Source organism: Armigeres subalbatus, chromosome 2, assembly GCF_024139115.2.
Source record: "Armigeres subalbatus isolate Guangzhou_Male chromosome 2, GZ_Asu_2, whole genome shotgun sequence".
NCBI classification, from domain to species: Eukaryota; Metazoa; Arthropoda; class Insecta; order Diptera; family Culicidae; genus Armigeres; species Armigeres subalbatus.
Window position 1 is genome coordinate 123,770,164 of NC_085140.1, and position 14,032 is coordinate 123,784,195.

At 40.7% G+C, this 14,032-nt stretch overlaps 2 protein-coding genes across 2 annotated transcripts; both read right to left on the reverse strand.

Annotated features, from left to right (window-relative positions):
• Positions 1–3,114: 3,114 nt before the first annotated feature.
• Positions 3,115–4,607, reverse strand: LOC134215061 (uncharacterized protein K02A2.6-like). The gene has a single exon (XM_062694315.1). The coding sequence runs from the start codon at positions 4,550–4,552 to the stop codon at positions 3,371–3,373; it is 1,182 nt and encodes a 393-aa protein (XP_062550299.1). The 5' UTR covers positions 4,553–4,607; the 3' UTR covers positions 3,115–3,370.
• A 2,709-nt stretch (positions 4,608–7,316) lies between these two features.
• Positions 7,317–9,017, reverse strand: LOC134209214 (uncharacterized protein K02A2.6-like). The gene is made up of 3 exons (XM_062685205.1): positions 7,914–9,017; positions 7,683–7,853; positions 7,317–7,340 (listed from the first exon to the last, which is right to left on the reverse strand). Exons 1-3 carry the CDS (start codon positions 9,015–9,017, stop codon positions 7,317–7,319), a joined length of 1,299 nt encoding a protein of 432 aa, XP_062541189.1.
• Between the last annotated feature and the right edge of the window lie 5,015 nt (positions 9,018–14,032).

The following is a 14,032-nucleotide window of genomic DNA, read 5'->3' on the forward strand; positions in this document are numbered from 1 at the left end:
AGCTTCCAATATCTTGGTAGCCAAATGGCGTCAGACGGCGCACAGTGTTTTCTAACCCAGGAATTCGTGATCGAAAATGTTTTGGCCATGAAAAGTTGATCTTAGAGTCTCAGTGACTTCGGAGAAAAGTTTCAGTATGTTAAGCTCCACATTCTGTAGAAAATTTTTTTTTGATAAATCCCCCTAAAAGTGAGATGGAAATTCTCTTTCCTCCAATTATGAAGATACATCATTGGTGTCTTCGAGAAAGTTGTAGAAAAAGTTTTTACGAAAAATTTTGCTATATAAATTTTATTTCTATCTGCTATAGAAGTCGATATATGGATCGTTATTTATGAACGACCACTAAAAAACAGGTTTTTCACGATACTTTCGTCAATATATTTTTTAGATTTTTCAAATGTTCTACAAAGATCTCCGTTGCGATGAAAAACATGAACCTTTCGAAGACAGTTTCTTCTTATTTTCAATATTGACGAAGTTATTGACGATTTTCGGTTCAAAAATGAGCATTTTGTCATTAACTGCATACATGTAGGGGCAAAATGGGGCAGAATTTTATTTAGGTAATTGAAAGTATAACTCATGCTCTAATGGTTGCATTGCAACATATATGTGACATAGCTTGACATAAGTGCCGTATGAACATCTTTTTCTTCTTCCTCTTGTTATATATAAAAAATGAATTGGTCTGTATTGTGCATAACTAAAAAACGGCTGGATAGATTTTCTTTATTTCTTCAGCAAATTTGTTCATCAACATGTCCGACGGATTTACAGATTTTTTTCTCATGTAAGAATCTCGACCAAAATTGGAAAAAATATGAAAAATTGAAAATAAAATTTGTATGGAAATTTTAAAAAGGTAGATCGCATTCTCGCCTACTGTGCAGGACAACGTCTGCAGGGTCATCTTTAGTCTTTACACTTACGCAAGACCTATGATTTAGCCAAATACAAAATTTTCTAAATGATTATGGATGGATGTTTTACAGAACTGACATGAATTTCAAATTCCGCGGGAAGAAACAACGCGTATTTAAAAAAAATCATCAAAAAGTCACGTTAAAAGCGACCCCAGTGTATTTGGGCAAATTGTATTATTTTAGAAATCACCATACAGCCAGGAATGCTGATGAGAGGAAATGCAGTATCGGGTAAATCAGTAATCTTTATTGAATGGAAACTATGGTTAGCGACGCCTCAAACATCATAAGTTTAAATATAATTTTATGAAAGCAATTCGAAGGTATCTACTTGTTTTACCTATTTACTTTTCGAAATATCCCGTAATAATAAAAAGCCGGTTTGCTACGTCTAAAACATCACAATATTGAAAAACAGGTTTACAGAAAAGTGTTCCAAAAATTTTAGTTTATTTCTTTTCATTTAGAATTCTCTGAAAATACCAATATCCCGATATATTGGTATTTATCTGTAAAATATCCGTCGATTCGATAATGATTTTCAAAATTTGGACATTAAAACAAGACATAGGTCTGGCGTAAGTGTTATTATCATGAACTACATAGATGACCCGGCAGACGTTGTCTTGCACAGTAGGTGAGAATGCGTGTTGTGATATGCCTATACAAAATACCCATACAAATTCTAATTTGAATTTTTTCAGTTTAAGTCGTGACTTTTACATAAGAAAATATTATGTAAGCCCATCGGAAATTGTGATGAAGAATCTTGAACCCAGCCGTTTCTTAGTTATGCGGAATACAGACCAATTCATTTTTTATATATAACAAGAAGTAGAAGAAAACATATCCATACGGTACTTACGGAAAGCTAAGTCACATATATGTTGCAATGCAACCATTAGTGCATGAGTTATACGTTCAATCTCCTAATTAAAATTCTGCCCCATTTTGCCCCTACATGTATGCAATTAATGTCAAAATGCTCATTTTTGAACAAAACATCGTCAATAACTTCGTCAATATTGAAAATAAGAAGAAACTGTCTTCGAAAGGTTCATGTTTTTTATCGCGACGGAGATCTTTGTAGAACATTTGAAAAATCTAAAAAATATATTGACGAAAGTATCGTGAAAAACCTGTTTTTTGGTGGTCGTTCATAAATAACGACCCATATCTCGACTTCTATAGCAGATAGAAATAAAATTTATATAGCAAAATTTTTCGTAGAAACTTTTTCTACAACTTTCTCGAAGACACCAATGATGTATCTTCATAATTGGAGTAAAGAGAATTTCCATCTCACTTTTAGGGGGACTAGTCAAAAAATTTTTTTTCCAGATTATGGAGCTTAACATACTGAAACTTTTCTCCGAAGTCACTGAGACTCTAAAATCAACTTTTCATGGCCAAAACATTTTCGATCACGAATTCCTGGGTTAGAAAACACTGTGCGGCGGTACCAAGATCGACATAGGCGCACGGATCAAGAAAGCAAGGGCTGCCTTTGCGAGCAGGCTGCCTGGAAAAACAGGCAGATAAGTGAACGCACCGAAATACGAATTTTCAACTCTAACGTGAAATCTGTGCTGTTATACGCTAGCGAAACATGGTGTGTATCAGTGGAGAACACTCAGCAGGTGTTCATTAACAGATGCCTCGGTATATAATTCGGGCCTGGTGGCCTCACAACTGGATCTCAAACAACGAGCTCCATCGTCGTTGTCACCAGAGGCCGAAATTCGGGATCGGAAGTGGGACTGGGTCGGCCACACTCTACGTAGGGGCGGAAACGAAATCTGTAAACAAGCATTAGACTGGAACCCAGCGGGACATCGCAGCAGAGGCAGACCCAGAGGCTCATGGCGGCGAAACCTCAATAAAGAAATAAAAGAAGTCGACCGAAATCTAACCTGGCAACAGGTTAAAGCGATAGCCGGGCAACGCTCAGGATGAAGATCTTTCAAGTCGGCCCTTTGCACCACCGGAGGTGTACAGGATCCATAAGTAAAGTAAGATGTAGCGAAGTTCGTTTTGGTAAACGTTTTGCCGCGTGTTATGTGTAGTTTTTCGGCAAATCCGCAATTCGATCGCACACCAATCCATTTATGTTTCGAACAAAATTGGCGTATATATGAAAATGGTTGGATATTACAATTTGAAATTGTTGGATATTCGTGTTGGACGTCGCCGTGATAACTATCACCCGAAATATATAAACGCAACTCAATTAATTATAAAACGATTAACAACTTTACTACAGACTAAAACAGTATTACATCGTGAGTGGGCGAGTCGGAAGTTAAACTGACAAGTTGTGTGCTGACATTTGGCATCGATCGTGTGACAGTCCGGCTGTCAGGGATGAGCCCAGCGGTGAAGCCCAGAAGCTCGGTTGAGACCGTGTTCCCAGCTATGCTCCATTTGCCCCAACATCTCCCTCGTTAAAACTGACGGTACACATCGAAGCGAGCAGGCATCCTTCTAGTGCGCGAAGAACGTCGAGGCTCTTGTACCACTTGCGTGCTTGACGTTGCTGACTGGATGTTGGAAGATGCAGATATGGTTGACGATGATTGGTTATTAATGACTGCCATGGCTGAGGTGCTCTCCGGTTGAGGTGACAATGTAGGGATGGTGCCGAATGATTTCGACCTTGTTGCCGGTGTAGGTATAGCTGGCTTATTCGGTTCCTGTAAGTCCCACGACGATAGAAGTACATCTAAAGGTAGCGTTGTGTTTCTTGACTTGCTTGTCTCCGGGATACTATCGGCATTCGATGAAGAACGGCTTCTAAGCTGGTTGACGTGTGAGCGTACTAGACGACGATTATCTGCCCACACATTATACATAACTTTCCCTAGCTTATCCAATATTGTTCCATGTACCCAGGTCCAAGTGTTACCGCTGTAAAGTTTCACATACACAAGATCGTTTCTTTGGAATTCACGATGGTTTACCGGAGGCACTATTTCTACAGCTTGCTGACGTTTGGACGGTGGTCGTAATAGTTCAAGATGGGTACGGAGCTGCCTACCGAACATGATTTCTGCTGGCGAAGCACCATTCGGTGTAGAACGGTGAGGTGTACTTCTGTAGGTCAGCAAAAATTGATCCAATGCTGCTTGCATTGTACCTTTCCCTTCGCGAATTTTTGTCGTTGCCCGTTTGAATGTGTCGACAAACCGCTCAACTTGCCCGTTGGACTGGGGGTGGAACGGTGCAGTTGTAATGTGTTGGATGCCATTCGAACTGCAAAACTCGGCAAACTCAGCACTCGTGAATTGGGTACCATTATCAGATACGAGTGTCTCTGGCATCCCTAGTCTAGCGAAGAGGTTACGAAGAATTCTTATCGTTGCTGTGGTAGTAATTCGATTGGTTTGGACTACTTCTGGCCACTTAGAGTACGAGTCCACTACCAAAAGGAAATATTCACCGTCGAGTGGTCCAGCATAATCCACGTGCACACGCTGCCATGGCCGTTGTGACTTTGGCCAAGGGACAGGCGATGCATGCACTGGTGACTTGGCAGCTCGTGCACAGTGGGGGCACGCTTTCACATACTCTGCAATTTCACTGTCAAGTGAGGGCCAATATACATACGATCGAGCTATGGCCTTCATCCGTTGCGTTCCTGGGTGTCCTCGATGCAGTTGCTTTAAGCACCTTTTGCGTAGGTGCTTTGGAATGACGAGCCTTTCCCGAAAAGGATGCATCCCTGAATGCTCGTTAGGGAATCGCGACGGTTATACAACTGCTTCAACTCATGCTCCACTGTGAGCACTGGTGGTTTTGACCAACCTTGCTGAACAAAATTTAGCACCTTGCTAAGCACAGGATCCGTTACGGTACCTTGCTGAACGTCGTTGAAATTTAGCGGAAGAATGTTGAACGGTTCAAAAGCAACAGACTCTACATCATCTTCGAGCGAAACGGCTGCTATGACATAATCTTCGTCTGGCTTGACATGTTGATTTATGAGACGAGACAATACATCCACTTGACCAAACTTTTCCGTGGCCACATATTGAATTGTGAAATCGTACATGAGCAGCATAAGCGCCCATCGCTGCAACCGATTAGCTGTATATATAGGGATCCCCTTTTTGGATCCAAAAATTCTGAGCAGCGGTGCATGATCGGTTTGAAGTTGGAATTTCCGACCGAAAACCATGCGATGGAACTTCGTCACTGCAAATATTATGGCCAAACCTTCTCTGTCTATCTGACTATAATTCCGCTCAGCAGGTGTAAGCGCCCTAGATGCATGCTGTATTACCTTTATTGAACCATCCGGGAAACGGTGACTTATTGTGGCGCCTAAACCAATTGACGACGCATCAGCTGCGACGATAATCTCCAAATCTGGGTTGTAATGCGTCAATAGCAGGTCGGATGTGAGGATTTCTTTGAACTTATCAAATGCAGCTTGACACTCAGAGGTCCACTCGAACTTTGCTCCCACCTTCAACAATTGATCCAAGGGATAACGGATTGCACGCATATTTGGAACAAATTTTCCATAAAAGTTTATCGCTCCTAAGAATGCTCTTACCCCTGACACATCCACAGGTGCAGGCATCTGTCTAATTGCTTCGACCTTCGCCGGATCTGGCCGAACACCATGCTGATCCGTCAAATGTCCCAGGTACTTTATTTGAGCTTGGCCGAATGAACATTTTTCTCGACGTACTGTAAATCCAAACTCTTGAAGTCTCCGGAACAGAGCCGTTAAATTCTTCCAGTGCTCTTCTTCATCTTTACCGCCCACAATTACGTCGTCTATGTAGCCACAGGTGTGCTCTAAACCTGCTAACATTGCGTCGACTACCTGCTGGAATGCACCTGGTGCTGCTTTGACTCCGGGTGCAAGACGGTTCACACGATAGATACCCCGGTGAGTATTTATGCATAGCAGCTTGCTAGTAGGTTCATCGACTTCCAACTGAAGATAAGATTCGGACATATCAATAATGCTAAATACTTTGCAATTGCCCAGTTTCACGAAGATGTCCTGCGGTAGTGGGAGAGGATATTGGTTCGGCTGCAGTGCGTCATTTAATCCAGTAGAGTAATCTCCACAAATCCGAATGGAACCGTTGGCTTTCCGGACGACCACTATCGGAGCGGCCCACTCCGAATAATCTACTGGCGTTATAATATTCATCCGCTCGAGTCGATCCAATTCATCATCTACTAACTGATACACTGAATAAGCCACTGGGCGCTTCGGACGGAACACTGGTCGTTGATTTGGTTTCAACTCCAACTTCACAATCACTTTCGTACATCTACCAAGCGACACGCTGAATACTTCCGGAAACTTAGTCTCCAATCGTTCTTCTATGGAGGGTGAACTCGTAACTTGTTTACATAAAGCACTTATCGGCACGGTGTCTAACTGGAAAGCGTCTATTAGATCCAACCCCAAAATATGCAGGTCGCGATCCACTACGAAAATCGTACCGGTTTGACTTAGGGGAATTGTGGGTAAAACCGACACCACTTCAAATCTCTGATTTCAAGTGATTATCGGACAGAATTTCAACACACTTAGAATAAACGTTTGATTTCTTGTATTTCTAGTCATTTTGTAACTGGCGGAGATGTGTTAGAGTCATAATAAACAGACAATTAGCATTGATCACCATTGAGGAGATAAGTTATATAAAAATTTGGCATCGGTGTATAAGCTTTTTCGACAATAATTTGTTGATTTTCAATATTTAATCCATCTCTGATCCATAATTGAACATCATTTTGTGTATGTTGTGGAAAAATAGTTAACTTTTCTAATTATAAACATTCACATGTATCTCATCATTATTATGTTATCAGTTGGGGTAAATTCGACACCTGCCATCGAATCACGAAATACCTCTGTTTTATTAGACTTATCATTCGCATAATATCATTCAAGTATTGGAAAACGAGGCGCCGAGGAGTATAACTTAATCATAGACTGATTACATACTACATCGTCATTGGGCGTGACAATAGGTCTAGTGGGTAATATTGGGTCATCAGGGAAAAGCCTGCAGGTCGGATAACAATAGCGCTCAAAGTTGAACCGTATTTTTAGGCTTATTTTGCTCTTAGATATATATAACTCGTTCTCTAGTGTTGTTCTTTCGTGATCCATTTTAACCCCTGTAAACATGTGGCTTGTCACAAAACTGGTAATTTTCATTTATTGTCATTACTGCATTGATCGCCGTTATAAACAACTTTTTAAAATAAGTGAAATTTAAATGTAGATCAATATTTACAGTAGTTAGTAAATTTATTACTAACATTCTTATTCTCTATATATTTTTCACTCGACCTACTAAAGTAACTAAATAAAATATGATATGTGGTGATGATTTTAAATATATAAAATTTTGTTCAACCATCGTTTATGAGCGATCCCTAAACATTAATTTCATACACAAATATTAAAATGAATGTTGTTAAACATTTTCTATTATGTTGTAACATCATTTAGAATTGTTATGATGTTCAATTCCATAAAGACTTGATGTGTCGGTTTTACCCTTATGTGGTGTCGATCTTACCCGCACCCCAGCTATTTGGGCTGGAAGATGGACTGTTCGCGTTTTCATCATAAATCAAATTCTATCAAGAAATATTGTCCTAAGACCTCATGGACTGATGCATGAAGAGCCAAAGTATGTTTGTATGAAATTTCTAGGACGGAAAATTGCTTCATAGATTGGGGAACTGTAAAGTTGCTTAAGGTGTCGGTTTTACCCACTTTTCCCCTACACCGTTTATGGTAATTGAACCATCAAACTCTGACACCAGCTTTAGGCGATTGCCGGAGGCGGCTTTTGCTTTAACGGACGGATTACGCGCCGGAGGTTTACCCAACTTCTTCCAAGTATCCACGGAGATCACGCTAATGTCCGATGCTGTGTCTAACTGTAATTTGACATATACACCATTTAACACTACGGAAACAAATCTTCTTCGGCCACGGACCATGTCCACCGACACTGTCACAGTCTTCGTATCCACCGTAATGCATTGAGATTTCCGCTTAAAATAACGACGAGGGGTTGGCTTCTTCGCACTGACACAATAACCCTCTTTGTGGCCATAACGACTGCAATCTGCACACTGGTGGGTTTTGAAACTACAATCCCGGCTATAGTGCATTCCACCACAGCTCCAGCACGGGCCAGATGGTTTCCTTGATGTGCTATCTGCTCGATGCGGCTTGGAGGAACTTTCCTGTTTCGGACTGAATCGCTTTTGGAATCGCTGATACCGCCTGATCTGGTGCACTGAACTTGCACTCCCTTCAATCATTGCAGTATCATGCCGAAGATTCATTAATCTCTGGCATTCGGTCGACAGTTGCTCCAACGTAACCTCTCTACGTTCCTCGATCCGGGAAAGAAGCCGTGTTCTCACTTCCGAATCTGCTTCGGATTTTAATCCGCACACAAACACCAAACTTTTGAATTCTTCTTCTGAGAGTCTTCCTAACTCAAACTCCACACAGCACTTATTCACTCGACAGGCATAAGAAATATAGTCCTCTGTCGGCCCCTTGGATATCTGCAAACAGCGATAGCGCTTACTCAACACTGACTCCGCGGCACCGAATAGTGTCTTTAATTTGATTACCGCTTCATCGAACGTATAATCCTTGGGGGCTTTGGGCAGAATAAAACTGACGAAACGTTCATGCTCACTGGTTCCCAATTTGCGCATCAGTAGCCTAACCTTTGCAGCGTCGTCCAATCTAGCAGCATCACGAGCAAAAAGATCTTCGTATCGAGCGAACCATGCCGCAAATGTGCCACCGCCTTCGACATCATACCGGAATTCTTTTATATTACCGGCAAGCGAATCTAAAATCGCTTCTGGCCCTGTCGGCACTTGGACTTGAAGGTTCCGAAGAGCATCACCCTGCTGCTGTATGAATAGCTTTTGCTGCTCCTGCGACTCACGATGGTTGTTCAGTAGCTGGTTTGTGACGAGCTGCTGCTGTTGTAACTGTTGGAGGACCTGCAGTATCAATGCGTCCGTGGGAATCTGCTGTGGCTGATGCATCTGCTGTTGTTGTTCTCGACTCATGATCACTGGGGAATGAGATCTTTCAGGACTCTCTTCCAATTTTAACCTTCGTCTTTTCCGCGTGGGCGACACGATTTTTCCGTTCACTTTCTAACCGCGCGAATGTAAACAAAACCGCGAGTAACTCGTCGCCACTGTTGGATATCTGTGTTGGACGTCGCCGTGATAACTATCACCCGAAATATATAAACGCAACTCAATTAATTATAAAACGATTAACAACTTTACTACAGACTCAAACAGTATTACATCGTGAGTGGGCGAGTCGGAAGTTAAAACTGACAAGTTGTGTGCTGTCACCCAGTATCCGAGTCTTCCCCTTAGACGTAATTTACGTCAAAAGAGAAAATTGAACCACGAATAACTACCAAGTTCCTCTTCTTTTAGTAACTTTTGATATTAAGAAGAACCAATGAACCGATGAAGGACGATTTGCGGATCCTCCGCAGACTGCGTGGTTGACGACGATCATGAACCGAACTGAATGGAGAAGACTTTTATGTACTGCACAGGCCACTCCGGCCTTTGTCTGAAAAAAAAGTAATTGATTGAGAAGAGTTAATATTTTGGTCTTCGTAATTATTCGTAAGTATTCGTGTAAATGTGCATTGTTTCAAAATATAATTGAACAAAAAGCCGTTTTTCGCATCAGTGGATACACTTCAAATTGAATCGGTTTTGAAAGATTCATTTGTTATATTATATTATGAAATTCTCCGTTTGATTAATGATCAATGGAAGTGTTTAGCTTTTAATTAATTGTGCGTGAATTATTCAAAACCATTTGAATTATTTTAATTAGTGTGAATTATTTTAATTAGTGTGGTATCAAAGAAACTTTTTTTTTAATTTTCCGTTTCATTATCTTATTCAAATTGAATTACTTGTGTTGGTTTAATAACTAAAAATGATGATTTACGTAGCACCAAACATCTACTCCTATCCCAAAGAACAATCGTTTGAGTCTTCGTTTAAGCGATTAGGATACCATTTTCGCATTAATAAGGTGGCGGACGATGACAAAAAAATCAAATGTTTCTTCTTGAAGGTGATTATCTTTTTGATACGGCACGACTGCGAGTCAGAACTTGTATTTTAACGAGTATTGCTTGATAAAGCACCGTTTGAAGAATTAATCCAAAAACCAGCATAAATTGAACAAATCGGATACGACTTAGATTCAACGTTGCAAATTTGGGTCACGATTACAGCATCCTGGTGAAACAGCCAATGATTTTCTTTTTTTACTTAATCTCTAAGCTGAGTATAGTAACTTTAAAGGTGAAAACATTATCGCTTACTTTATCGCATACTCATTGGCTTGTCGGATGACGCTTTGAGACAAAAGTTATTAGCGTAAGATGGGGATAAATTTAATCTAGTTCAAGTATATCTATTCGGGAATTTGTTTCTAATACAAAAATATTAAAACAGATCAATTCATTTAAACAAATTGCAACGATCCGAAAAATCAACAAACTTTGTTGAAATTAAAAACAGATTAATCCACTTAGTGGTGATGATAACATTCTCCTGCATTATAAAACGCATCAGAAAAATCATTCATCGCTACAATCCCCCACGTGGCCGCTGAATTTTTCAAAAATATCAAAGTAGCTTTTTCCTACCGGTAGGGTAAAAGTTCCGATACTCGTGGGTGTTCCTATAGTTGCGGTAGTACGGTTTGCAGGGATTCAACAAATTAAACGCAGTAGGCCACATTACCAGTCAATTAGTTGACCTGTCATAACACGTTAGAATCAAAAACAGTATTGGAATTCCATTTAAACTGGTAAAATATCTTTAAAATACTTTATTTTTTTCTCTCCCTTGCGCCAATAGTTGTGGTAGTGTTCCAATAGTTGCGAATCCCATATAAAACCTATGGGATTCGCAACTATAGGAACACGAATAACAAATTACCGCAACTATTGGAACAGTGCACCATTAATTGGAGGATTGATTTCAGGTAACAAAAAAGGATTTTGGTTCAATTATGACACGCTCTGGATAAAATTGAAATAATGAGCTTTCGGATGCACTCTCAAGGTAAGGGAAATGAAATATAGATTAGAAGTTATCTAAAAATTAGTGTTGGAACGTGCTTAGTTCCTCCACTATTGGGTCTTTTACCCTATGTTTCGATTAAAAACAAAGGAGGGGTAGATTTTTTATGAGTGGTACAATACACACGCACATACATACATACAGACATCACCTTAGTTCGTTGAGCTGAGTCGATCTGTGTATAACACTATGGGTATATGGGCCTTCTATCAAAAGCTCGTTTTAAAAGTGATGCTATAGACTTTCGGTACAACTTTCTTGTACGAGAAAGACAAAACATCGCCTACTTAACTCGAGCTCGTTCCAGTCCCATCTTTGCTAGATTTCCCATTCATACGGGACAGATATCTCAGGTATCAGGTATCAGAATGTCGGCTCCAGGGGCACGTTCACCTCAATTCGGGAGATTTGTGCCATCGCCTTCACAGCCTTTCTCATCACGCACCTGACGGAAAAGGAAGTGAACAAAAAGGAAAGGAATATTGATGGGAGAAAAATGGGAAGTTGAGGAAAGGTACCCTTGAAGAGGGCATACAACGTATACAACACGTACAAAAGCTCATAGCTCCTTACCACAACGGGTTATGAACAACAGAATGCTTTGAAGGTTCAGGTTTCTGTAGTCAATTTCACTTAGTAAGTGTTTACCAAATATTTGGAAACGCAGTTGCGCATAAACTGAGCAGTTACATATCAGATGATAAGAAGTTCCATAATCGGATTCACAACCATCACAGACAAAGGATTCAACACGTTGAATATTTGCCATGTGATAGTTGAGTCGGCAGTGACCTGTCAAGGCCTTGACTAAGACACTGCAATTCTGTTTAGACAGATTAGCTAAACAGTTAGCTACTACCGGAGATGGCTCTCGGATATACAATTTTGTTTGTCGACATGAATACAAGCTACTCTAATATCGTATGTGCTGAGTGGGAGCCCAAGAGCTAATCAAACGCTTCACCCAACACTTAGATATTGGAATAGCTGGCTCAGGGCCAAAAAAGTCTTGTGATGCTCCAGTGCGAGCTAACTTGTCAGCCAATTCGTTTCCAGCTATGGAAGAATGGCCAGGTACCCATATAAGGTGCAATGTATTAACTGAATTCAGTTCCTCTATTTGAGTTCGACATGCGATTACTAAATTCGACCTTGAGTTGGCCGAAGCGAGGGCTTTGATAGCTGCTTGGCTATCTGAACAGAAGTATATTACTTTGCCCATTATGTGTTTTTGTAGTGCAGATTGCACTCCACATAATGGCAAATATTTCCGCTTGAAAGACAGTGCAGTGTCTACCCAGTGAGTGTGACTGTTCCAATCTTAGCTCACGCGAGTAGACACCTGCACCCGCTCTACCTTCGAAGAGGGAGCCGTCAGTATAACAAACAATGCTGTCCGACATACTGTCCGACCAAATAGCCAGATGTCCACTCATCCCGCGAGGGGAATTGTGTTGAAAATGTCCTATAAGGAAAACTACTAGCGAGTGTGAGATCACTTGGAGCAAGGACTGTTCTGTCCCAATCAACCATGAGTTGTAACAACGAAGTGTGTGTAGAACTGCGGTTTACAGGATTCTCTTCCAAGAAACCGAGAACCCATAATCGGTAAGTACAAGAAAGTGCTTCTTGTTTGAGATGTATGTGTAGTGGGACCACGTCGAAGAAAACCTCGAGAGCAGCCGTGGGAGTCGAAGAGAACGCACCAGTCATTGCCATTAGACACATTCTTTGAAGATGGCCTAATTTAGACTGGATTGTCCTCACTTCACCCTTTTTCTACCACACAAGTCATCCATAAGCCAAAATTGGTCGTACAACTGTTGTGTAAATCCGTTTGATATATTTGGGTTTAAAACCCCAAGTTTTACCAAAAGTTCGTCGGCATTGGCCGAAAACCATACAAGCCTTTTTGACTCTTAATTCAATGTTGAATTCGATGTGTCCAGGAGAGCTTGGAATCAAGAATTAGTCCCACATATTTTACCTGATCCGTTACATTAATTTCAGAGCCAAAAAGATGTAATGGGCGAAAACCATTACGGTTACATTTTTCCGTGGAAAGAACAATAGATGTTTTATTCGGATTAACCGAAAGGCCATATTGGCGACACCAACTTTCAACTGCCTGAAGAGCGTTTTGCATCAGGTCAAATAAAGTAGTAATACACAAACCGACTATCAATATTAGATAGTCGTCGGCAAATCCATAGGTAGGAAAACCGCCATTATTAAGTAATCTCAATAGCGTATCTGCAACGAGGTTCCACAAAAGTGGAGATAATACTCCCCCTTGGGGGCAGCCACAGACACTTAATTTCCTAATCGCTGCTTGACGTAATGTCGAGTAGAGATGTCGGTTTTTAAGCATCTGGTGAATCCATTTGGTAATTATATTAGGTAGCCCATGACATCGTGCGGCTTCCAATATTGCATCGAAAAACACGTTGTCAAAACCACCCTCAATATCTAAGAACGCACCCAAGCATGATTGCTTTTGGGCAAATGTTTTCTTGATGTCGCAGACAACCTTGTGTAGAAGAGTCACGGTGGACTTTCCAGATTGGTAAGCATGTTGATTAACATGAAGAGGCATGTTTGCCAAACAGTCATCACGAATGTGATGATCGATAATACGTTCTAAGCATTTCAGAAGAAATGAGGTCAGACGGATGGATCTAAAACACTTTGCTTCTTCATACGAAGCACGTCCTCCTTTTGGGATAAATTTTACAGGGACATCCCGCCAGGATATAAGAATATACCCAGTAGCAAAACTGCATTCTAAAAGTTTTTTCAAAACATGTGCTCAAAACCCCTCTGAAGAAGAACGAGATAGATCCTGGAGATTTGTAAGGAACAAAACTGTTAAGAGCCCATTGAATCGATCCGCAGTTATGATTCTACGATCCTGAGCCAAAGACCCGTAGCTACATGAAAAGACTTCA

Excerpts from the sequence above, each read along its gene's own strand:
- LOC134209214 (XM_062685205.1), bottom strand. The coding sequence starts at position 9,017 with ATGAGTCGAGAACAACAACAGCAGATGCATCAGCCACAGCAGATTCCC. Across the intron at positions 7,854-7,913 it reads TGACAGTGTCGGTGGACATG|TTAGACACAGCATCGGACAT; the intron begins GTCCGTGGCCGA and ends GTCAAATTACAG. Across the intron at positions 7,341-7,682 it reads ACGGTGTAGGGGAAAAGTGG|GGATCGCTCATAAACGATGG; the intron begins GTAAAACCGACA and ends ATTAATGTTTAG.
- LOC134215061 (XM_062694315.1), bottom strand. The coding sequence starts at position 4,552 with ATGAAGGCCATAGCTCGATCGTATGTATATTGGCCCTCACTTGACAGT.